Source organism: Pochonia chlamydosporia, chromosome 6 (assembly GCF_001653235.2).
Source record: "Pochonia chlamydosporia 170 chromosome 6, whole genome shotgun sequence".
In the NCBI taxonomy this organism is placed as follows: domain Eukaryota; kingdom Fungi; phylum Ascomycota; class Sordariomycetes; order Hypocreales; family Clavicipitaceae; genus Pochonia; species Pochonia chlamydosporia.
The window spans coordinates 1,646,375-1,668,930 of record NC_035795.1 but is presented as its reverse complement, the minus strand read 5'-3'; the positions used below and the strand labels follow the sequence as shown (position 1 = coordinate 1,668,930).

Here is a 22,556-nt window from a genome sequence, read left to right as displayed (position 1 = left end):
CAGGCGGCTACAGCACCCATTTCCTTGTCAAAGCACCCGAGTATTGCAGAGATGCTGCTTCAGGCATGGACAATGAAACTAGCGAATTCCGATTCCCGGTTCAATAGCTCTCGTGGAGTACCCCCTTGGCCCTACTTTTTGCGTGTCAGTCTGGCACTCGGAGCCTTTGAGTACCATTGACCTCATCGCACCTGGTTCAGGTATGGCCCATTCGGCACCACTCCACCGCCACCCAGCCGTTTTACTGGTCCCAGCATCGTTTGCTAGCCAACTTAGCTCGTTTGTTGGTCGTTGCCCTGGTCTGGTTTCAGTCCCCATTCCTCCTCCCTCGGCCTCGGAGCAGTAGTTCCCCAGAGCCCACATCACCATGTCACACGCTTATCAATCCTATCAGTCCCATGTCCCAGAAGCTATATTTCTTCACGCCTTGCCCAATTGCCTAACCGGTAGTCTCTGTCCCCAATTTCTTGCTTTCGACTAAACGGGTTTGCGTGGTGCTGCGACATGGGCTTGCAGACTTGGTTTGATACTTATCTCAGTCTACCGAGGCACGAGCCTACCTGATCTGGTAGTTGGCCATACCACCCAACATTTCGATCGCATTTGCGACTTCGAGGAACCCGACTCGCATATTTTCAACGAGAATAAAATAATCCGCCGGAGGCTCGACAGCCTATTCTTGCAACATAATGGCCCGACTGAACCGTTCGAAGCTGGACGGTGATGATCGGTCTGGTTCGGATTTGAGCACCGCAGAACCCACCGAGTCGACCCGTCTCCTAGGCGCATCTGTTGAAGAAAGTAGGAACGAGGCCGTAACAGAAGATACCAATGGTGGCTGGGATGGTCTGGCTGACTTCGATGGTTTACCCTGGTGGCGCCGACCTTCAGTAAGTGTCAACGGTCCCCTACCGGACCATTTCCCGTTAACAACATGGGCTGTAGGTATTTTGGTTACTGGCACCATATTCGGTTTTCACCCTCGCTTTTGGGAGTGTGATTGTGCCAAAGTTGAACTTGTAAGCCATATTGTGGAACCCCAGATGCTGGCGTAGTTGTTTGCAGGCTATTGCAGCGGCTAACCGCGCACATTTGTGTCATGTAGAATACTGGACCTTGTATGTCAGCATTATTTCGCAAACCAGACACATTTGCATCCGGATCTCAAAGTCGGCCCCATCCAACTCGGCACCGACAACCCCCAGTGTAGGAATCCCGAGGTACAGAAACATGTTGCGACCTTCATGCTGGTCATGAACTTCTGTACGGGATTGCTCAGCGCCTATGCTGCTCCTCGCCTTGGACACTTATCCGATAGATATGGTCGTCGGCGACTGCTTGCCTTGGCATCATGTGGTGGTTTGCTAGGCGAGCTTATAACTATTCTGGCCGCCAAGTTCCCTCAGACTGTCGATTATCGTTGGCTGATCCTTGGATCCATCTTCGATGGCATGACGGGCTCCTTCACTGCCGGAAACATCCTCACCCAGTCGTACACCAGTGATTGCACGCCGCCATCCAGACGCGCCGTGGCGATTGGTTATATCCATGCCTGCCTCTTCACCGGCTTGGCATTGGGCCAACTTCTGGGTGGAGAAATCGTCAAGTTGACAGGAAGCTTGATTTCGATATTCTACGTCTGCATCGTGGCTCACTTCAGCTTCATCGTGTTTGTTGGATTCGTTATTCCTGATTCGTTGTCGAAGAAGAAGCAACTCGCTGCCCGCGAGAAACATCGTAAGGAGGAGGAGGAGCGCAAAGCTTTGCCCAGACATTGGTTTTCGTCGCTCCGAGACAGGAATCCCTTCGCATCTCTCTCCGTTTTGTGGCCCAAGGAACGAGGGACGTCGACAAGGCTTCGCCTCAACCTAGTGGCTTTGGCCACTTGCGATATGATTATTATGGGAAGTGCTATGGCCGCTGGCCAGGTCATCATCCTTTATGCGGAGTACATCTTTGACTGGCATACCCCCGAAGCCTCGCGCTTCATTTCTGCAGTTTCAATGGTTCGAGTTGTCGTTCTCATGGGCATCTTTCCGGTCATCAACTATTTCTTCCGCATTCGACCAGCTGCCAGAAGAAGACGCGAATCTGGCATTACGCCCGTGGACAAGAACAGCGGGGCTGACCACTTGGACATATGGATTCTTCGCACTGCGCTGATTTCGGATATCGCAGGTTATGTTGGATACATCTTTGCCAGAGCTCCTGGTCCTTTCATTGCCAGCGCAATGATAACTGCGTTTGGCGGCCTTGGAAGCGCAACTAGCCAGTCTGTCGTTACAAAGCATGTTCCCCAGGATCGAGTCGGTAGAGTTCTCGGTGCTATTGGCATGCTTCAGGCTCTAGTCAGAGTCATTGGGCCCGTAACATTCAATGGAATCTATGCTGCGACAGTCGGCAGCTACCCGCAGGCAATTTTCGTCGCTCTCGCTGGTCTGTTCTCATTGGCGCTTCTCTGCAGTTTTGCAGTGACGCCTTTCGGTAAGTGACTGGAACGCGAGAAATAAAACGCTTCAGCAGCTAACTATCAATGATAGTGCATTGGCAAGAGGATGAGTACGAAGAAGAACGGCAGCCATTGAATGGCAACGCACCGCAAGCGCTTGGCACGACCACTGACAGCCTTCCGCTTGATGAGGATGAAATTCGATATTGAGATTTCAAGGTCCGGGAAGGCTACGTTTTACGCACAGCGTACCAAATACTGTTTTCTTTAAGCCAGTGTTAGCATATATGTGGAGTTTGGGAGCAGAATGTACATAATTTCTCCAAAGACGTATACATACCATTGCCAAAGGCTTGACACGCCTGGCGCCTAATGGTCTTTTGTTGGAGAATACCCCTTTGGTCGACGGGTCAGAGCGATCAACAAGATGAAATAGACATCATACGAAAGTGCCAACGTCGTTAGCATAGAAGAATGTGATCAGTGGGATCATCAGCCCTCATAAAGAGGAGACGTATTTGACAAGACCAGTGTTGGACGCAAGGCTGCCTGATGTTGCCTTGTTTCAAGGCACATGCGGCCAGATGCACTAGGCAGCATTAAAGCAGAAGGAGCGATGTTGGAATACCTGCCTTGTTAAGTTCAAAGTTCGGCAGTGGAATCTCAGGCCTAGAAAACAGGGTTCTCAACATCTAGATTTAACAGTGTAGACGAAAAGTAGCGCATGTCTTAGACATACATCGTCGTAAATCAATTTATGCTCTTCCACTCTCCTTGATGCTCCGCGCCTGCACATGTATGTGTACCTGGGCTGAGTGGGGCTGTTGCAGCTAAAGTGGTCCAGTGCTGGTTCATGAGGCGTCGGCTCAGCGGGCAGCTTGCGCCTTCACCAATGACAAGACCCAGCCAACTTAACATCACCACGAACCAGCCCAGCACAACGCTTCGCCAAGAGCTTCTCAGGCCACTGCGAATTCGTTCACGTCGAATTTCGGTTTCGTTCGATTTCGCTAAGGCTATATATTATTCAAAACTGATTTTAAAGCACACAATCCTCAAGCGAGAGGCATTGAGTCTGTCTGCCAGACTATGTTCCGACCTTCATTTCGCGTTGCCCGTTCATTCTCCTCGTCTGCTCGCAAGGCAAACATCATGACTTCTACAAAAACAGAAGGCATGTCAATAAAGTTTGGCCCCTTCGAGGTCACAAAACAGGTACGCACGTGTTCCCCGCCCTCAAAACACGGGGCATGGATCCTAATAGCAAGCTCCAGGTCTTTCTCACAACACCTCATTCGTACGCGCTCGTCAATCTCAAGCCCCTGATTCCTGGGCACGTCCTCGTGTGTCCGCTAAAGTCTCACCTACGGCTCACAGAGTTGTCTCCAGTTGAAATAACGGATCTCTTCAGCACCGTTCAACTCACACAGCGAATGCTGGCGCAGAAATACTTCCCCGTGCCAGGAGACTTGATGTCGGGTAGTTTTACTATCGCAGTGCAGGATGGGCCAGACTCGGGTCAGACTGTTCCCCATTTACACGTTCATGTGATTCCTCGTAGGAAGGGTGATGTTGGCGACAGCCCGGACGTCATTTACACCAAGATGGCAAGTGAGGATGGTAATATTGGTGGTGCATTGTGGGATACAGAACGTCGGCCTGTACCTGCAGGTAGCATGCCTCGAATTGAGGATGCGGATCGGAGTGCTAGAACTCATGAGCAGATGGAAGCAGAGGCGGGAGAATATAGAACAATCCTTAGAGAGCTTGGCGTGCAGTAACGATTTTTGGCATGGGATACATGTGAGGATTAGCGATGCATTCAGTCTAGGATATGCCGAAGAGAGTCTTGCTCCCGCCTGAAATATGTTCTACTGTTTTGTTTGGTGTTTTGCAATAGAACAAAAAAGTCCGTGTAGGGTATGAAAGGACCGCCTTGCGCTGTTGTATGCCATCTTCTGTTGGCAACGCGACAGATGTTTTCATGAAGGTGGACTAAGAGTTGAGGGACATTTCATCATGCAAAAGAATACATGAACCGCATGCTATACTATCTATTTGACTTTGTTTCTGCATGAGTTGTCACTCTCGCGGCAACCGAGCCACCAATTTGTTGCTGCAGTGGGCTTCGGCAGGGTGTGGTCTTACGCATCAGTACATAATATGACACTGTTCATGGGATACATATGATTTCAGCAGATGATGTATCACAGTTAGTATTTATCCCCCTTGGTACAAAATGCCCATGTCTCGCGAAAATGGGGCGAGAAGTTTGCATGGCTCAGTTCGCTTGATACAAAGACTTTGAGGAGTCAATGGACCCAGAGTCTTCATGAAAGTGGTGCAATAGGTATGCTTGAAAGATTGGACTTTCGTATCAGCATCCATTACGGTACATTTTTCCCCCGAGCTGAGACCCGGCGAATTCCCTGCCAGCTCTTTCGAGAATGGCCGGATATGACAGTCGTCTCACTTGTTGAGGATAGTTCCTGCAAATTACTTCTCGAATGCTTTTTTCTTTTCGGGTTTGTTTGGAAGTGCTGAACTCAGGGAGACTCCTCAAAGCTCTCTTCCCATGACTTCCTACTCTGGATCCAGACACCAAAACCTTCCGCCGATTTGTAGCATTGTTGTTTCTCTATCGACAACGGGGGGAGCCGGCAATATTGGACTGAGGTTGCTTTTGGTCCACCCAGTGCGAATTTATGACACTATCGCCAACGGGAACTAGCGCATGCCCTAGCTAGTGTAACTCCTTTAACTGCATGTACAGGGGAAGCAACATCGAGAAAACTGGGGCTGCAAAAGCCACAAACAGACCTAAACAGACAGGGGAGATGCGACTTTAATGCGATGACGGAGGAGGAGTGAGATGTTGAAACCTACTTGCTGGTCAAGGTTGTTTGGGTGCCTGATTAAGAGCGGTGGGCTTGGAATTGGCGTCGGGGTACCTTGAAGTGGGTGAACCAGCGGGTCTCAATTCGTCCAGTCTCACAGAATGAGTCGACCCGTGCATGATATTCATGAGCCACTTCTTGTGTAACGAGTGAATGCATGTCAAAGTTGGTTTGAAACTGTGGAATTGCCGGTCTTTGCTTCTCAACCCCGCAACCAGCAACCGGCTATTGATATGGCTACTGGACATTTGTTGCATTTTGGAGCTTGCGTGGACTCGACGTGGTCTGGAATTTGCCGAGGAGGAGACGACGCTTCACATGACCTGCGCCACTAGAACCTGCACCAGGAGCAATGGTGCCAGAAGATGGTGGGAGTAGATCTCTACCCCTCCAGATAAGTCAACCGTAGCCTAGAGAAAATTTGCGTTTCTCGCATTGTGCATCGAAAAGAAGAGCAATTCTACAATTTTCTCCTGCGGTGTCAGTTGCGAGTTATGGGAATCTTGGTCATGACAGCCACATTGCGTGGAAGCGTCAAGTCTTCTTAGCCATCAACCATGAAGCTAGTGTCTGGTTCCCGACGCAATGGTCAGTCAGTCCAACGTGTCAAGTACAGTCTGTGGTCCAATGTATTTGAACATATCCAAGTATACACTAACACAGGTCAATATGCCTCAGCACACAACGAGATATGCGATACCTTTCCCTGTTCAAATACTTCTGACCCCCCACTGTAGCTTGCACCAGATCTGATTGGACTTTCACATCTGTTGTCCTATTGCCGACGAGGGAAGGTAGCGGAGGTGATAATTAATGTGAGGCGTCGATGGGAGACGAGGAGCAGATGCGAAAGCGGCTTGTGTGTTGGGTCAAAGCAGAAATCCAATTTTCCTCCCAATGCAACTCGGTTAGCCCAAGTATGAACTGAAGTAGCCAGCCAATTTACGACATGCGCAGAGATGGAGTGAGGCCATAAGCAGATTTTGAAGAATGCACGGCTCCCGGACTGTCTTGCGGACAGCTGATTTTCTGGCGATGGAAGAGGAGCGGTGGGTGAAACGGAAAAAGAGATCCATGTTTGGTGCTAGTCCATCAGTCCAAGGATTGCTGCCTCAATGGGCCGGCCGACATGATATTCTTATAAGCGGGCTACTACTTGTGTGGCGGAGTCCCACCCTTATCGGCCGTTGAGCTCGGGCGACCAGACCAAGTTGCGAGGCAAAACACGAGGACTTGCCGGAAAATCGACGACAGACCTGACATTGGCTCCGCACCTCCAGTCCAGGGCCGGAGCTTGACTCCGGTTGAATGTTGTTGTGCTGTCTGGTTGCATTGTTGCATTGTCTTGTTGTTGCATGGCTACTCAGATGCGTCCCGCCAGGCCGCAAAATGAAAGGCGGTTACGGACCGCTCAACAATGGACGGACGGAAGCGTGTCAAACAATGCTATTCTGAATCTTCGTTACGACTTGGCAACGGGCCGCTGACGTCTGTCCCTGACATGGCAGTACGTATTGCTTGCAAGACGAATCCGGGCACAATGGCATGAGACACTGAGAGAAATCTTGGCGGGCTTGTGGGAAAAAGTGAGACAAGCAGGCTCAAAGCAAACCAGGCCAAGACATGAAATGAAGCAAGACATGGATTGCCCCGCTTGCCGCCATCAGTTCGCACTCAAAACACTGTCAAGCCCCACCGCTTTAAAATCTTTGCGCTCCATCCTTCCGTTTACATGCATGCATCGGCGCATATGCACTACATACATGCACCTTTCGATGCATCCAGTAGCCGCACTTGCCTCTTTCTCCGTCTGAGCGCCACAACCCGCACCGATCCTTCGCCGACCGCCCGGCCTTGAAATACGGACATGCCCACCTCATCTCGATGGCTTCTTCCTCTCCCCCTCCACGCTCAGTTTTTCATCTTGGTCGTAGCAATCTCTATTGCTTTTGCTTCTCTCGATTTTGCCATTAATTTGTGCAAAATTGCTACACCGCAAAGCACCGTCTTAGACTCACAGGCTTGTCTTGTGTAATCCTTTGACGGCAGAGTAATCGCCATCCTTTGACCTCACCACCACCCTCGCCTGCGACGAAAACACCAAAACACCTGCACTTTTTCCCACGGCGTGCCTGTGTCTTGTTGTAAGCTCTCACTGCGCGACAAAAACATGGCCCTAACAAAGCAGGTCAGCGCTCGTAATCCAGATGATTTTCCCACCCTCCAGCTCTTCCTGCTAGGTATGTCTCACTTCCTTCATGTCACCCAATTTCCAGACGCCACTAACAATAAACAGCGATTGTTCGTCTTGCTGAACCAATTGCACTTACTTCTATCTTTCCTTACGCCTGGGCTCTTGTGAAGAAGTTCCATATCGGCAATGAGGAAGATGCCTCCTTCTACTCGGGACTCCTTATCTCGTCCTTCTCCCTTGCGGAGGCCCTGATGGGGATGTACTGGGGCGGTCTATCTGATCGCATTGGTCGCAAGCCTGTTCTGATGATTGGTTGTTTGGGAACCATGTTCAGCATGGTAATGGTAGGGTTCGCCTCCAATATTTGGATAGCTTTACTCGGAAGAGCCATAGGTGGTCTCCTCAACGGTAACATCGGCGTCATTCAGACCATGGTCGGTGAACTCGTTACCAAGCCTGAACACGAACGTGAGTGCTTCCAGCCTTCATTGTGCTCTAGAAAAGGTTATGCTGATTATTTATAGCTCGCGCATTCTCCGTCATGCCCTTCGTTTGGAGTATCGGAACCATCATTGGGCCTTGCATCGGCGGCACTTTTGCCGACCCCCACGAATCTTGGCCCGTCCTTTTCCCCAAAGGCGGCGTGTTCGACCGTTTCCCGTATCTCCTTCCCAACCTCCTTTGCGCCGCTCTCTTGCTCGTTAGCATTGTTTTGGGGTTCTTTCTCCTCGATGAGACGCACCCTGACATGCAGCCCCGCGTTTTCATGCCTGCAGATACCTACGTCTCGGAAGAGACTCCGCTGATTGAGACTTCAGACGCAATGAAGCGCCCGGCGGTGGACCTGCGAGCCGAGACTTATGGAACCCTCCGAAGTGTCGGCGGCGAGGACGAGTATGACGAGGTGGCGGGCATGTATGCGAATGAAAAGTTTGGTTTGATGGCCAAAGTTTGGAACAAGCGCGTTGTCGGCTTCATCATTGCCTTGTCCATCTTTACCTATCACTCTATGACTTACGATCATCTTATGCCAATTTTCTTCGAAGACGAACGCGCTATCAGCAACGGCGCCGCAAGCCTGTCAGCAATTTTCAACTCTTCTGGTGGTTTGGGACTCTCGCTCCGGGACGTGGGAATGATCATGGCTGTCAACGGCTGCATTGCGCTGTTTGTTCAAGCTGTCATTTTCCCAATCGCGGCAGAGAGAGTCGGTGTGTACAAGCTCTTTCTCATTGTTACTGTTTTACATCCAATCGTGTATGCGGTTGTTCCCCTGTTAATCCTCGTTCCCGAGTCCCTCATCTTCCCGTCCATCTACATCTGCCTTGCAATTCGCAACATACTCTCCATCACACTCTACCCCTTACTCCTCATCCTGATCAAGGAAGCTACCCCTACTCCCAGCGCTTTGGGCAAGGTCAACGGTTTGGCAGCCAGTGCTGGCGCTGCTTGCCGAATGATTGCACCGCCCGTCGCAGGATTCCTCTATACCTATGGTAGCAAAATGAACTGCACTGCTCTAGCTTGGTATGGAAGCGTTATCATCGCCATTATTGGCTCTGTTCAATGCTTCATGGTGCCGCGTGAGCGCAACGTTGAAAGATCTGAGGAATGTGCTACGGCACCTCCCTGCAATGAATATACTCCTCTGACCGCTGAAGTTTCGGCTGGTGAGCGAGAATAAACACTTTGAATTTTAAAGAAACAAAGAAGAAGAAAGAAAAACACTTTTGGTTCACGCTAATATGGGATGAGCACGTCGCCGCTTTCATGGGGACTGTTCTGAACTATTGCATGTTACTAATTTGGCACTCCACTCAAGAGTGACCAGAATATCACAGTTCTACGACGCGCGCTTCTGAAAGTTGTTCGATGTTAGCGGTCAGTCGGGAATATGTTATGAAAATATGACAAAAGGGGACGAAGTGATGAGTTTCGGATCAGTTGAAGATACCCCATGGTAGACAGTTTTGATTTGATGCATACATGACTGGCATGGGTCGGCGTTTGGAGCGTTCGAGTTCAAAAAGTGTATTTACCTAAGTGTTTTGTTGGTTTTGGTTTTCTCCTCATAATATACGGAGGCATATAGGTACATAGAGTACATGGGGTAGTGGAATATAAAGAAATAATAAGAAATGCCGTTCAGTCGCGATTCCTGTGAATGTTGTGAGGGATGCCATCAATGTGGGGCTTCCATATAGGGTGGGTTGTTTTTGGTGGAAGCAAGTCGAAATGCAAAGATACGGCGCCTCATGATAATTTTCAAGTGCGAAAGAAGAAAAAAACAAATGAAAAGGACTATAACATAAAGTACTTCGCGCTTTTTATAGACCCATGCGTGTTGAAAGTCCCCATGGGCGGCATAACGTTAACCAGGTAGATAGAACACGATACTAACGTCGACCACCTACAGAAATTTTCGCCACAGCTGTATGGGGAGCGACCCAACCTCAATTGATACCCGCAGAGCTCACAAACTCGCTCATCACAACCTCATCTTCACAACCTCTCACTCGCAAGACTCACACGGTCTCGACGGACAACATCATCCAGCTACCGAGACTTACCAGAAATCATCTTAAATACATCTGTTTGAAACTACCCAGCTCCTGGTCGCCCGACGGCCACACAAGTTGGTCAAAATGAGGATTGAAGAGATCGCCGATGAGATGGAAAAGACCATTCTCGAACAAAAGCCCAACGCAGAGAAAGCACACACAGCAAAAGATGGAGCCGAGGAAACGAAGCCAGAATTACCGCCGGCAATGGCATCACACAAGAAGCAGACATTTGACGAAATCATGGCCGACCTGAACAAGTCCCCACTGTTCATGACGGACATGGAAGAAAACGACGACATTGCGGCCCTCCAAGCGCTCAACTACGAGGGCACACCGCTTGAAAACGGGGCTGATTTCAAGATTCGCGGCAACGAATGCTTCAAGGTACGGGGGTATGTGGACGCGCGGGAATTCTACACCAAGGGCATCCAGATTTTGTTCCTGGAAGAGCGGAAACGTGCCCGCGGAGAAATCACCAAGAGCCCCGAGGGCGTGGAAGACAGCGCAGAGGAAATCGCCTCGCAGAAAGAGGTGCTCGAGGCGCTGTACGTGAACCGCGCAGCATGCCACCTCGAGCTAGACAACTACCGCAGCTGCTGGACAGACTGTGCCGCAGCGCTGCGCCTGAACCCGCGCAACATAAAGGCCTGTTATAGGAGCGCAAAGGCCCTCCTGGCAGTGGACCGCATCGAGGAAGCAGACGACATTTGCGCGCGCGGACTGTCCCTCGACCCCGAAAACAAGGGCCTCAAAGACACGGCAGACAAGATCATCAAGCGTGCGAAAGAAATAGACGCCAAGAACAAAAAGGACGCTGAGCGAAAAGCCAAGGTCAAGCGGCGCGAGATGCTCCTCCAGGCTGCCCTCAAGGCGAGGGGCATCCCGACCAGGACGACAGCCCAGCCCCCCGAGATGGGGGACACGAAGCTCGAGCTTGTGCCGGACCCGGATGACCCGCGGAGCAGCCTGTCGTTCCCGACGGTGCTGCTGTATCCCGAGCATCTTGAGTCAGATTTCATAAAGGCGTTTAATGAGACGCAAACGCTCGAGGATCACTTGTCGTACGTGTTCCCGCTGCCGTGGGACAAGGAGGGCGTGTACACGGCCGCGGGGGTGACTTGCTACGTGGAGACGCTGGGAGGGGGTGTGCTCAAGATGGGGAAGAGGGTGCCGCTGCTGAAGGTGTTGGGGACGGGGAAGGTGGAGGTTGTGGATGAGGTGATGAAGATTTTTGTGCTGCCGAATGATAAGGCGGATGGGTGGGTGAAGAGGTTCAAGGAGCAGAAGGCGGCGGAGTTGGGGAAGGGTGGTGGTTGATGGGCGTTGGTGAAGAATGAATGATGATGAGTTACAAAATTTGGGTGTTGGGGGGTTACAACGGCTCTGGAAAGGCATTATATACCATTGCGGTTTCATCTCTAAAAGATATAGAAACAGGAAATTTTGCTCATGTACATACTAAATCCTCCAAGGTTGAAATGCTCACTATTGTCCCACATTTACATCAATCGGGCTTAATCATGCCAGGTGAAACCACATTACTTTGCTCACAATGACCTCCTCCGGGGCAGCGAAACGACTGGATTTGTGTCCGTCGTTCTTCCCAAAGCCTGAAGTGCGTTTGCGGCAGAAGTAACCCCTTCAGTTTGTAAAGGTCTTCGTTCAATTGGCTCGAAATGTCTCGGATATCTCTTTTCTGGCAATGATGTTCTTGCCGAGTCGTTCGGCCTTGCGTTGTTGGTGTAGACTCCGTTATATGGACTTTCAGCACTTAGCTTTCGCCGCTTTCTCACGCCGGGACTGGCATCATGAGATTGAGTTGCTCTTGATTTTTGTTTGAAGCGGATGATGGAAGAGGTCTCGGGGTCCCTTACAGCTCGAAAACCCTCATTGTGGCTTGGCGATGTAAGAAGCGTAAAATGCGTAGACCTTCTTCCAATGCTCGCTTCAGAGTTGGAAGGTAGGTAGAGGCTTCGTCCGGATTTGCGAGACATGTCATCATCTTGTTGCAGTCTTCGTGTCATAGGTCTGTAGATGGGTTGTGAGTCATGGGCCATGTGAGTGTCAGGTTGCAATGGGCTTCGTCTCCCAGTGTATCGAGGCGTGTGCCAATTCTCCCGGGGCGAGTGCCCTGAGAAGGAGTAGTTGGTCTCGCTGTGCGCTGTAGACCTCTGGAGAAACGGTTGTAAGCTCCTTGAAACATCTGCGATTAGTTCCGGACTAATCTTCATATCGCCAAAGTAGTCTGAGCTTATTGGTGTGCATTCCGAAGGAAATCCAGGTCCAAAGAGTGGAATAAGTGCATCAGCAAAGCTAATACAGAATGTTGCACACATGGCTTTGGCACATTTGTATGGCATCCAGTATCCTGGCAGTAATTCTCATTAGCAATGAGTTCTGAGCCCAAGATTAATGCATGGCTAACCTACCTTGTGCCGAGACAGCACCCCCGGTAATACTGGGACAAATATCTCGCAACCCAGGATTCTTATCCAGCATCTGTGAGGGTCTTGTCTACTACCCGTTAGCTACTGACCTACGAACTCTCTTGGCTATTTACATGCCTTGGGATATCCCATGAATTTGAAGAATGGTGTCATCCTAACTAGACCAATGTTGTAGTCCCACATGATTGTGAAAACGCCAGGATTCTTAGGAAGTTGGAAGGTGTATTTGAAAGCTAGGTTTTCTCATCAGCTACAGTCATTGCAAAGACGACATGTTTCAGACCTTCAATACATTCTCGTCCTGTCTTCGCGAAGAAGTCCTTCTTTGAACTGTTGTAGGGAATGTGTTCACAGGAACTTGCAATACACCCGAACTCCGGGATATTGCACGCGAGTATCTTCTGCCTTATACTCTCGTCGACATTTTCAAACGGAGGGAAGTTGACTGAGCCTTGCGTGCTTGGTGGTGGAAGCAGAATGCGCTGGTTTTGGATGCCCGCTGTTTGGTGTTGTTGTGAATGCAAACCTCGGGGCTGGTGCACATGGTACGAGATCTGATTCTTACTCCGAGCTATTCTTTGGGAACCGCTTTCGAAACTATCATCTTGTTGAACGGGGTTGAGAAGCTCCCTGATAGCCAACATGATGACGAGCTCCTTGCGTTGTCGAAGGAGAGAATACTGGTCAGATGGTGAAAAAACCTGGCATGATATCCCGTATTGAGTAGATAGCTGGTGATTCAGATGAAACTCGGCACCTTTACTTTTCTGAGTCTTAGAAATGCACGGAAAAGAAGAGCTGTAGCAACTAACCAACTATTTGGAAGGGACCAGGGGCACACATACTGGACTGAAAGGCTGCCGTTTGTCTTCCGAGAGTTCTCCGTCTGCAGGGACGCGAACCCGATTAGATCGTTTGCAAATATCCGAAGCGAGTTTACTTACTGCTTTACACGCCTTTCCGCCAACGTCTTCCTTCAAGTTGAAGCCCCCGGAATAGAAGACGGGCTTACAAAGCAGACTTGCTGGTTATGTACTATGTCTGAGCGTTCAGGCTGAGAAGCCGGAAATATTCATTCGTGTCTGTGGTTGAAAAGGGCGAATTAACCTTTCCTTGGCGGAGTGTTAACAGTTGAAGATACTGCCATCTAACTGTCATGTATTTGCTTGAGAGGGCAGCGATATCGGTGCAGTTTCTTTGACGACCCGAGCCGTGAGGGTTTGCTCTGCATTCTGTCAAACATGGGCGACGCATCAGTAGTCGCAGCCGAGACAGTCCATATTCATTGACAGGACCCGCTCACGGTCCGGATATTTCATCAGAAGCGTGATACGCGAGTATTTAGGTCATATCACTGTGCTGTAGACAACTCGCATGCGCTGTGTTTGTAATTTCGAAAATCCTAAGCTTCACAAGGCTACAAAATAGCACAGGAATCAGAGAGAGCCTTGAAATCAACGTGAGATATGCTGGTTCGACATGGCTTCATGTATAAGTTATCATATGTGCCCTAATTACCGAAATGCGTTCGCGAAAGGACATCCTCTGCGCATATCTTCGTGGTAGGATACGTTGAAAAGGGACTGGACTCTTTGTCGGGTAACTGCGTGGCAGCAGACCCCAGTACCCTGACTGTGTCAAAGTCTGTGAGAAGATCTTGTCCAACGAAGCGTCATGTGTATCACCGAGCTTACAGCCAAGTCATGGTAGTGGAACTTGATGGCTGGCTGGCAGCACGTGGGCTGGAGGGGCAGTTGGATGTTTGCTTTGAAGCACAACAACACGAAAAGGCAAAGACGTCAAGACCTTCTATTCGGGTAGCGTTTGTTCTATAGCATACGTTGAAAACGCAGGACGTGTTGGAGCAAACGGAAGGCTGAGCTGACGTTTCGTCCTTGCTACCTACACGCCGTGTTGCACAAGAAACTTCACTTGTCCGGAGAAAGACCGCGTACGACTTGACTGTTTGTCTTGTTAGTTCCATATTGTCAACACCCTCTGCAGGATCTGTCTCTCATTGATGCAATTTCATGAGATATGGAGCTAAAACGTGCAAATGATCCCGTTTCCAAGGGGTGGCAGGAGACTAGACGCATCAGGTTTCCCGATGGAATATTGCTGGAAGACGCCGAAATGTCCCGGCGGCGTACGAACACATGGCGGAGAGACAGAATCGACTTAGTCAATACGCTTGCCGGTGAGCTGTAACAAAGGCACCACTCGGACTCGACAAAGGTGAATATGATCTTGAGACAAAGTTGTGACTATGCGATATCAAGCATATTGGGACAGGTAATTAGATACCGGTGACACATGAGTTGGCGAATTACAAGCATTTTGCTACCTTTCCTTACCAAATTCGAAGGATTCTGCTGGATTGAGCCGGGCATCATATTTTCGTGCGTGAGCTGAGGAACCTTAGCTGACCCAAAGTGAGTCTGCGGGAACATTGAAGTGTTGGGGGTTCAAGGAAGCGACAACTGCCACGCGTTGTGCAGTTTCGGTGTGTTCGTACTAGATAAGGTGTACCCCATGTACGCTGTCAGTCGTAAAGCAGCCAGGCAATTTCCTTGCTGCATGAAATCGGCAATACTGCTCCGTGCGCATTGTGCTATGCTGATGTCGGTCAGATCTGGAGTCACCAAGGCGTTAGTTATCGATCATCCCATCTGTTTGTTTGAGTTCAAAGGCAGGACCCACCAAAAGTAAACAACAGAGAAAAGTGGACCCCAAGACATCAAGCGATTCTTCTCGCCTCAGGCAACAAACACGGTCCCACCACCCCCTGGTTCCTGGTATCTAGGGTATGGTATTCCGCACTCTGGGCACATTTTGGCCAGGGCGGCGCGTCGAAGCCATGTTGACGCGAATCGACGACGGTGGGCCAGCACAACAATAACAACAACGACAATCCCAGCGCTGCCTTGTTCGATCGGGCAATGCAGCAAGATCTTGCTGACTAGAGCAGCTTCTGTTTTAGTATCGCTGCCTCTTTCTTTTGCAACAACTCGCTAAACTACTCGTTTCTGTTCATGGTGTCAAACTTCATGTCCGACCCTTGTTTTACGCATTGTCTTCTCTAGACTTGTATTACCGCAAATTCGATTCGGGCGCAAGAGTAAATTCAAGTCAACATGGATTCAGACGTCATGTCCGATCCCGCCTTCAGCCTTGGCGAGGAATCAGATGGCTATGTCCCTGAAAAGGTGAGCAGTACTCCAGGGGAATGTGAACAGAGGCTGCTGCCAACAACACCAGCTGCTCAATTCAGCCGGCAGCTGCGCTCTCAGCAAAGTCGCAAATATACCAGACACAGTCATTTTGCGCCTATTCTCTTCGTGTTACACTTTGTTGCAATTGCCCCAGGCACTGGCAACTCTGCAAAATGAGCACCGTTGGCGACAGCTCGCCATCTGGCAAACACATCAGTGCAAATCCACACGAGGTATTCACCGCCAAGTTGCTAACGACCTCTGATCAGAAAACAAAGCCCAAGGCAGCGGCAATACCTGCCAAAGCCGCAGGGAAAAAACTTACACAAACCACATTGAAGACGAAAGCGCCAGCTAAACGACCAAAACCCGAGAGCGACGACGATGAAGACTCCTTCGGCGGCAACTCGTCAGGGTTTTCACATACCCCGCCGAGTTCCAAGAAGCAGAAGAAGGCACCTCCCCCGAAAAAGTCAGGCGGTGTTCCTCTCGCCGAGGTTGAGAATGATAGCATGATAATCGATGTTCCAGCCAAACCGACGTCCAAATCAACTAAAACAGCTACCGAAACGTACCAAAAGCTGACTCAACTGGAACACATCATCAAGCGACCAGATACCTACATTGGATCAGTCGAGAAAACAGAGCAGCAGATTTGGGTGTTCAACAAGTTTACATCGCAGATGGAGTACAAGACCATCAGCTTCGTCCCGGGTTTCTACAAAATCTTTGACGAAATCATGGTCAACGCTGCGGATAACAGTCAGCGTGAGAACAGTGGCATGACAACCATGAAAGTCAACATTAGCCGAGAAAGTGGGGAGATTAGTGTCGAAAACAATGGCAAGGGTATCCCTATTGAAATCCACGAAAAGGAGAAGATTTACATTCCTGAGCTGATCTTTGGTCATCTCCTGGCTGGATCCAACTTTGATGACAACGAGAAGAAGACCGTCGGTGGACGTAACGGTTATGGTGCCAAGCTTTGCAATGTCTTCAGCACACAATTCACCCTTGAATGCCAAGATAGTGCGAATGGCAAGAGATACAAGCAAACCTGGACGGACAACATGCAGAAGATGCAAAAGGCTAAGATCACATCAAGCAAATCTGCCGACTTTGTTCGTATAACCTTCAAGCCAGACTATAACCGCTTCGGGATGCCTGAGGGCATTGATGACGATCTAGAGGCTCTCCTTTTCCGTCGAGTGTACGACATGGCGGGAACACTTCGTCGTGTCAAAGTTCACCTGAATGGCGAACAAATTAAAATCAAAGATTTCAAGGCCTACTGTGATCTCTACGCCAAGTCTATAGCTGCTGAAAGGACAGCAGAGGAAGGCGGTACACCCACTTGCACCGTCGAGATCGACAAGGAGAAGACTCATCCTCGATGGGAAGTTGGATTCACAGTATCTGACGGAACCTTTCAACAAGTGTCGTTTGTCAACTCGATTGCAACCACTACTGGCGGCACGCATGTCAATTACATTGCGGACCAGATCACATCTTCGCTTTTAAAAGCCCTGGACAAGAAGAAGAAGGGCCACAGCCTCAAGCAGAGTCATCTCAGAAACCACATTTTCATCTTTGTCAACTGCTTGATTGATAACCCAGCTTTCACCTCTCAAACCAAGGAGCAAATGACAACCAAAATGAGCCAGTTCGGTAGCAAATGCAATCTCGGCGATACATTTCTCAAGGCAATTGCCAAATCCGATGCTATCGAAAATATCATGGATTTTGCGCAAAAGAAAGCCGACAAGATGTTATCCAAGAGTGACGGAAGCAAGCGAGCAAGAGTCAGCAATGCTAAGCTTGTCGAAGCTAACTTGGCAGGGACTCGTCATGGCCATCTGTGCACCCTCATTCTGACGGAGGGTGACTCCGCCAAAGGTTTGGCAGTCTCTGGAAGAGCCATTCTTGATCCGGATAAAATCGGTGTTTTCCCCCTGCGTGGCAAGCTTCTCAATGTTCGAGACGCATCACTGGATCAAATCACCAAGAACCAAGAAATTCAAAACATTAAACAGTTCTTGGGCCTAAAGCACAAACAAGTGTACACAGATACCAAGAGTCTCCGTTATGGCCACCTCATGATCATGACTGATCAGGATCATGATGGTAGTCACATTAAAGGTCTTCTCATCAACTTTCTGCAAGTTCAGTTTCCCTCGTTACTGAAGATCCCAAAGTTCCTCCAGGAGTTCATCACGCCAATTGTAAAGGTGTGGCAAGGCCCAGACCCAAAGAAACCGTTGAGACTGAAGTCTTTTTTTACTCAGCCGCAGTACGAGGAGTGGAAAGATGCTCACAAGACAGAGTTATCAAGATGGCATTCCAAGTACTTCAAGGGTTTGGGAACAAGTTCCAACGAAGATGCCCAAGTGTACTTCACTGACCTTGATAATCATTTGAAGGAGTTCCAAGTCATGAAGTCGGAAGAAGCTGACCTTTTCGATCTTGTCTTTTCAAAGAAGAAGGCGGATGCCCGAAAGGAATGGCTCGGTAATTTCATTCCGGGAACCTTCCTGGATCACACCACGAAGGAAATTGCCTACTCAGACTTCGTGGGCAAGGAGCTGATTCTCTTCAGTATGGCTGACAATATGCGTTCTATACCGTCTGTCATTGACGGGTTGAAACCTGGCCAACGTAAAGTACTGTACGCTTGCTTCAAAAGAAATTTGACCAAGGACAAGAAGGTGGTGGAACTTGCTGGTTATGTCTCTGAGCAGACGGCGTATCACCATGGCGAAGCCTCTCTGCAACAGACTATCATTGGTTTGGCACAGAACTTTGTCGGCTCCAACAACATCAACATTCTGGAACCTAGCGGTAACTTTGGTTCTCGCCTTGCTGGTGGCTCTGATGCAGCCAGTCCTCGATATACCTTCACGCGATTGGCTCCATTTGCAAAGAAGATCTTCTCGCCGCTGGACGAGGCCAGCCTCAAACACCAATACGAGGACGGCAAGCGAATTGAGCCCGAAGTGTATTCGCCGATCATCCCCATGGTGCTTGTGAATGGCGCCGACGGTATTGGAACCGGATGGAGTACAACCATTCCTAATTATCATCCCCAGGATATTGTCAAGAACTTGAAGCGCCGCATGGGTCGACTAGATGAGGACGACTCTGAAGAAAAGCCATTTGAGACAATGACCCCTTGGTTCAGAGGTTGGAAAGGCAATCCTGAAGCCGCTGGTCCAGATAGATATAAATTCAACGGCATCGCATACCAGAATGACCAGAACCCCAACGAAATCGTCATCACGGAGTTACCGATCCGAATGTGGACTGATGACTTCAAGGGGAAGCTCGAGAAAGTCATCAGCGGCGTTGATGGTCCCACCTGGATCAAGGACTACAAGGAATTCAACGACCACAAGACAGTCCATTTTGAGATCATGGTCGACGAGAAACACTTGCCCAAGATCCTCGAAGAGGGCCTGCTTGAGCGCTTCAAGCTTACCAAGCAGGTTGCTACGTCAAATTTGGTCGCGTTTGACACGAGGGGTCAGATCCGGAAGTATGAGAAGGTTGAAGACATTTTGGAGGAATACTACATTCACAGACTCGACATGTATTCTGACCGAAAACAATACTGGCTCGATGTACTTCATTCCGATTTCCGGAAACTGTCACAGCAGTATAAATTCGTCAAGGCAATCATTGATGGAGAGTTGATTGTGGGTAAGAAGAAGAAGTCTGTACTTGTGACGGAACTTCGCGCCCGCGGGTATGACGCATTCCCGCCAGGTGGCCAGAAGCAAAAGACGACAGAAGACGAACTTGCCAACTCCGAGAATGAAAATGATGACGGTGATGACGATAAGGAAACAACTGCAGGTGCCCGTGACTATGATTACCTTTTGTCGGTGAGTTTAATTATCTGCAAATGTGAATATTTTCTGTCCACGTTGTCTAACTACAAGTCACAACTAGATGCCAATTTGGTCTCTCACTGAAGAAAGACTTGCGAAATTGAAGGAAGCTATTGCTAAGAAGAGGAAAGAGCATGACGAGCTCGAGGCCAAGAGTGAAAAGGATCTGTGGTGCGCGGATCTGGATGACTTCATGGCTGAGTGGAACGCTCAGATTGCTCTTGAAGAAGAACTTCAGACCAAGATCCGCCGTATGGGGCGACGCGTGTCCAAGAAGATTGGTGCGGGTCGCGGCCGCAAGGGGAAGGACGATGACGACTATGAGCCGGACAAGAAACCCCGAGGCAAAGGCAAAGCTGCAGCAGCAAAAGCAGCAGTCAAGCCCAAGGTTGAGACGAAGAGCGCCCAAAGATTCATTGAAATGCTTAGTTCAAAGACAAAGAAGGAACCAAAGGACGACGTTATGGACTTGTCTGATAACTTCTCTGATGATGACTTTGCGACCTTGAGCAGGAATAAGCCTGCTGCCTCCAAAGTGACGGAGCTGTCTCAATCCCAATCTGCTTCGCAGTCTCAATCAGAGGAACCAGAAGTTGTTCGTCCGACGAAGAGAGCAGCCGCTTCGAAAGCCAAGACGTTGTTCGAGGTCTCATCTGACAGTGAGGTAGAAGACATGGAAATGATAGGGGACATTGGCTCTATGGTGAAAGGAATTGGCAAGCCTGCCGGTGATACCAGCGGACGACTGAGCTTATATGCCATGAACCGGCCAGAGTCTAGCCAGGGCAATAGCGGCTCCAGCGGCCTGCAAAAGCTGAAAACAAAGCCATCCAAATCTTCCATGGACATTGACAGCCATGATGAGACCAACTATGAGCTGCTAGCCAAGTCCTCGCCACACAAAATCAAGGACGAGGTGGATGATGCTGGTGGTCAGGACTCTGATGATGAACTGGGAGCAGGTCCCGCCCCGTCAAACACTGATAGCGGCCTGGTTGCGGTCAAGAAGGCTCGGGCCAAGCCCACGGTTTCCAAGGCGAAAGCCAAACCAGAACCCAAGGCGAAGGCAAAGGCCGCAGCTGCGCCAAAGCAAACGACGCTTTCTCCTGCTGCCAAGGCTTATGCGGCTAGAAAGAAAGTCATTGGTGTTAAGAAGATTGCTCTAGAAGGCTCAGACGACGAGATGGCTGACCCCCCATCACCTGTATCAAAACCCAAGCCGGCAGCTCGTGGCAGACCTGGTCGAGCTGCTGCGGCGAAACGGCCAGTCATTGTCGACGAAGATTCATCGTTGATGCAGGATGAGAGCGACGACCCATTCGAGATGGATGATGATTAAGGTGGCTTTTCATGGATTTGCTTGCGAACTCTTGAATGACTGTTTTAGAGTAGCTGTTTTCTTTTATAATGACTTGAATCACAACCTAGTGTTGGAAGAGACCAAGGGCCGGGTTGGTAGGCCGTTTGGCGTTGGGCGGATACATTGTACATTGCTATATATTTCCATATTCCAAGTTTTGCTCAATTGACTACCACTGCTGACGAGCTAATTGTCACTTGCTGGTAACTTCTGTGTCGCAGATGACTGTGATGTGGTGGTTGAATGTTGATTTGTGGTCTGGTAGAATGAAGCGCGAGGCAGACGAGCAACTTCGTTATCGATAGACATGGAGGGGCAAACACCAAGCAATCAAGCTCAGCTATCATTCCAAACCCGTTTGGTCATCCACCTTCCACCACACAACACCTCACCTCGAACCCAAAAACAGGCTCTAATCTCCCGCCATAACCCGCAATGGCCTCCTCAGACGAGCCGCAATCCCTCCGCACCACCTTCGAAGAAGCCGAATCCAAACGCCAGCACCTCGAGTCCCTCCCCGCCACATCCCCCACCTACGCCGACGACCTCAACTCCGCGCTCTCCCTCTACGCCCGGCTCCTCGACCAAACCAGCTCCCTATCCCTCTTCTCCCCCAACGAAGGCCTCGAAGACATAGCCACCTCCTCCCTGCCCTACATCCTCACCAACTTCACCATCGCAGAGCTCATCCAACGCACGCCATTCACCGTCCCCGCGCGACGCAAACTCGTCCTCCGTGCCGCACGGGACGCCTACGAGCGGTTCCTCTCCCTAGTCGATGGGTATGGACTCGTCGTCGGTCCGTACGCCAAGCTGCTAGAGCGGTATAGAGACGATGCGGAGCAGTTTGCGGTTGTGTCGGGCGACATGGCGAGTAAGCGGGATGCGAAGATTGCGAGCTTCAAGGCTGAAAAGGGACTGAGGGAGAAGTTGGACTTGTTGAGGAGGGATAGGCGGTATTTGGATAGGGATGAGGAGTTGGTGCGGGAGGTGTATCTCGCGGATGTGGCGTGGAGGATTCATCTGACGTTTCAGGGACTGGAGGGTCTGAATCGGGAGATGGAGATGCTGGCTATGGCGCCGGAGCCGGAGATCGTGGCAGGCGATTCTGAGGAGGATCCGACGTTGAGGTTAGATGAGCCGTTTAGGAGGAATGTTAATAGGGGGGGACCGTTGTTGTCGGCGAAGGGGAGGCCGCTGCAGCCGTTTACGCTGGTTGGCTCGAGGGCCGATTTGGCAAGGGGCGTGTTTCGGCCGGGCCATAATCTGCCGACTATGTCTATTGATGAGTATCTTGCTGAGGAGAAGAGGAGGGGGAATATACTGGAGGGGGGGACGGACCCGCCCAAGATGGAGGTTGATGAGGATGATATGGATGCTGTGGATAGAGAGACGTACAAGGCGAGGGAGTGGGATGATTTCAAGGATGAGAATAGGAGGGGCGCGGGGAATACGCTGAATATGGGATAGACCTTGATTATTGGCTTCGGGTATGAACTTTATGAATCGCGGCGTTGGGGAGCTAGAGAAAATTTTATGGCAGATA

At 50.0% G+C, this 22,556-nt stretch overlaps 8 protein-coding genes across 8 annotated transcripts; 6 read left to right on the top strand and 2 right to left on the bottom strand.

The window, feature by feature from the left end:
* Nucleotides 1-689: 689 nt before the first annotated feature.
* Nucleotides 690-2,659, top strand: VFPPC_09057 (tetracycline-efflux transporter; the record flags this gene model as incomplete). The annotated part of the gene is made up of 4 exons (XM_018287658.1): nucleotides 690-890; nucleotides 946-1,019; nucleotides 1,106-2,484; nucleotides 2,541-2,659. The coding sequence occupies 4 exons, from the start codon at nucleotides 690-692 to the stop codon at nucleotides 2,657-2,659; spliced, it is 1,773 nt and encodes a 590-aa protein (XP_018140751.1).
* A 942-nt stretch (nucleotides 2,660-3,601) lies between these two features.
* VFPPC_09058 (Bis(5'-adenosyl)-triphosphatase) lies at nucleotides 3,602-4,230 on the top strand (the record flags this gene model as incomplete). Its single annotated transcript, XM_018287659.1, has 2 exons — nucleotides 3,602-3,664; nucleotides 3,724-4,230. The coding sequence occupies 2 exons, from the start codon at nucleotides 3,602-3,604 to the stop codon at nucleotides 4,228-4,230; spliced, it is 570 nt and encodes a 189-aa protein (XP_018140752.1).
* A 3,027-nt stretch (nucleotides 4,231-7,257) lies between these two features.
* VFPPC_16434 (hypothetical protein) lies at nucleotides 7,258-7,407 on the bottom strand (the record flags this gene model as incomplete). The annotated part of the gene is made up of 1 exon (XM_018294187.1): nucleotides 7,258-7,407. One exon carries the CDS (start codon nucleotides 7,405-7,407, stop codon nucleotides 7,258-7,260), a length of 150 nt encoding a protein of 49 aa, XP_018140753.1.
* Nucleotides 7,408-7,516: 109 nt separating this feature from the next.
* On the top strand, nucleotides 7,517-9,224 carry VFPPC_09060 (MFS transporter; the record flags this gene model as incomplete). Its single annotated transcript, XM_018287660.1, has 3 exons — nucleotides 7,517-7,586; nucleotides 7,643-8,008; nucleotides 8,065-9,224. 3 exons carry the CDS (start codon nucleotides 7,517-7,519, stop codon nucleotides 9,222-9,224), a joined length of 1,596 nt encoding a protein of 531 aa, XP_018140754.1.
* Nucleotides 9,225-10,185: 961 nt separating this feature from the next.
* On the top strand, nucleotides 10,186-11,421 carry VFPPC_09061 (tetratricopeptide repeat-containing; the record flags this gene model as incomplete). The annotated part of the gene is made up of 1 exon (XM_018287661.2): nucleotides 10,186-11,421. One exon carries the CDS (start codon nucleotides 10,186-10,188, stop codon nucleotides 11,419-11,421), a length of 1,236 nt encoding a protein of 411 aa, XP_018140755.2.
* Nucleotides 11,422-12,784: 1,363 nt separating this feature from the next.
* On the bottom strand, nucleotides 12,785-13,805 carry VFPPC_09062 (hypothetical protein; the record flags this gene model as incomplete). The annotated part of the gene is made up of 3 exons (XM_018287662.1): nucleotides 12,785-13,313; nucleotides 13,389-13,558; nucleotides 13,599-13,805. The coding sequence occupies 3 exons, from the start codon at nucleotides 13,803-13,805 to the stop codon at nucleotides 12,785-12,787; spliced, it is 906 nt and encodes a 301-aa protein (XP_018140756.1).
* Nucleotides 13,806-15,685: 1,880 nt separating this feature from the next.
* On the top strand, nucleotides 15,686-20,989 carry VFPPC_09063 (DNA topoisomerase 2; the record flags this gene model as incomplete). The annotated part of the gene is made up of 3 exons (XM_018287663.1): nucleotides 15,686-15,757; nucleotides 16,033-19,644; nucleotides 19,712-20,989. The coding sequence occupies 3 exons, from the start codon at nucleotides 15,686-15,688 to the stop codon at nucleotides 20,987-20,989; spliced, it is 4,962 nt and encodes a 1,653-aa protein (XP_018140757.1).
* A 456-nt stretch (nucleotides 20,990-21,445) lies between these two features.
* VFPPC_09064 (TOR signaling pathway regulator (TapA)) lies at nucleotides 21,446-22,480 on the top strand (the record flags this gene model as incomplete). Its single annotated transcript, XM_018287664.1, has 1 exon — nucleotides 21,446-22,480. One exon carries the CDS (start codon nucleotides 21,446-21,448, stop codon nucleotides 22,478-22,480), a length of 1,035 nt encoding a protein of 344 aa, XP_018140758.1.
* Nucleotides 22,481-22,556: the final 76 nt, after the last annotated feature.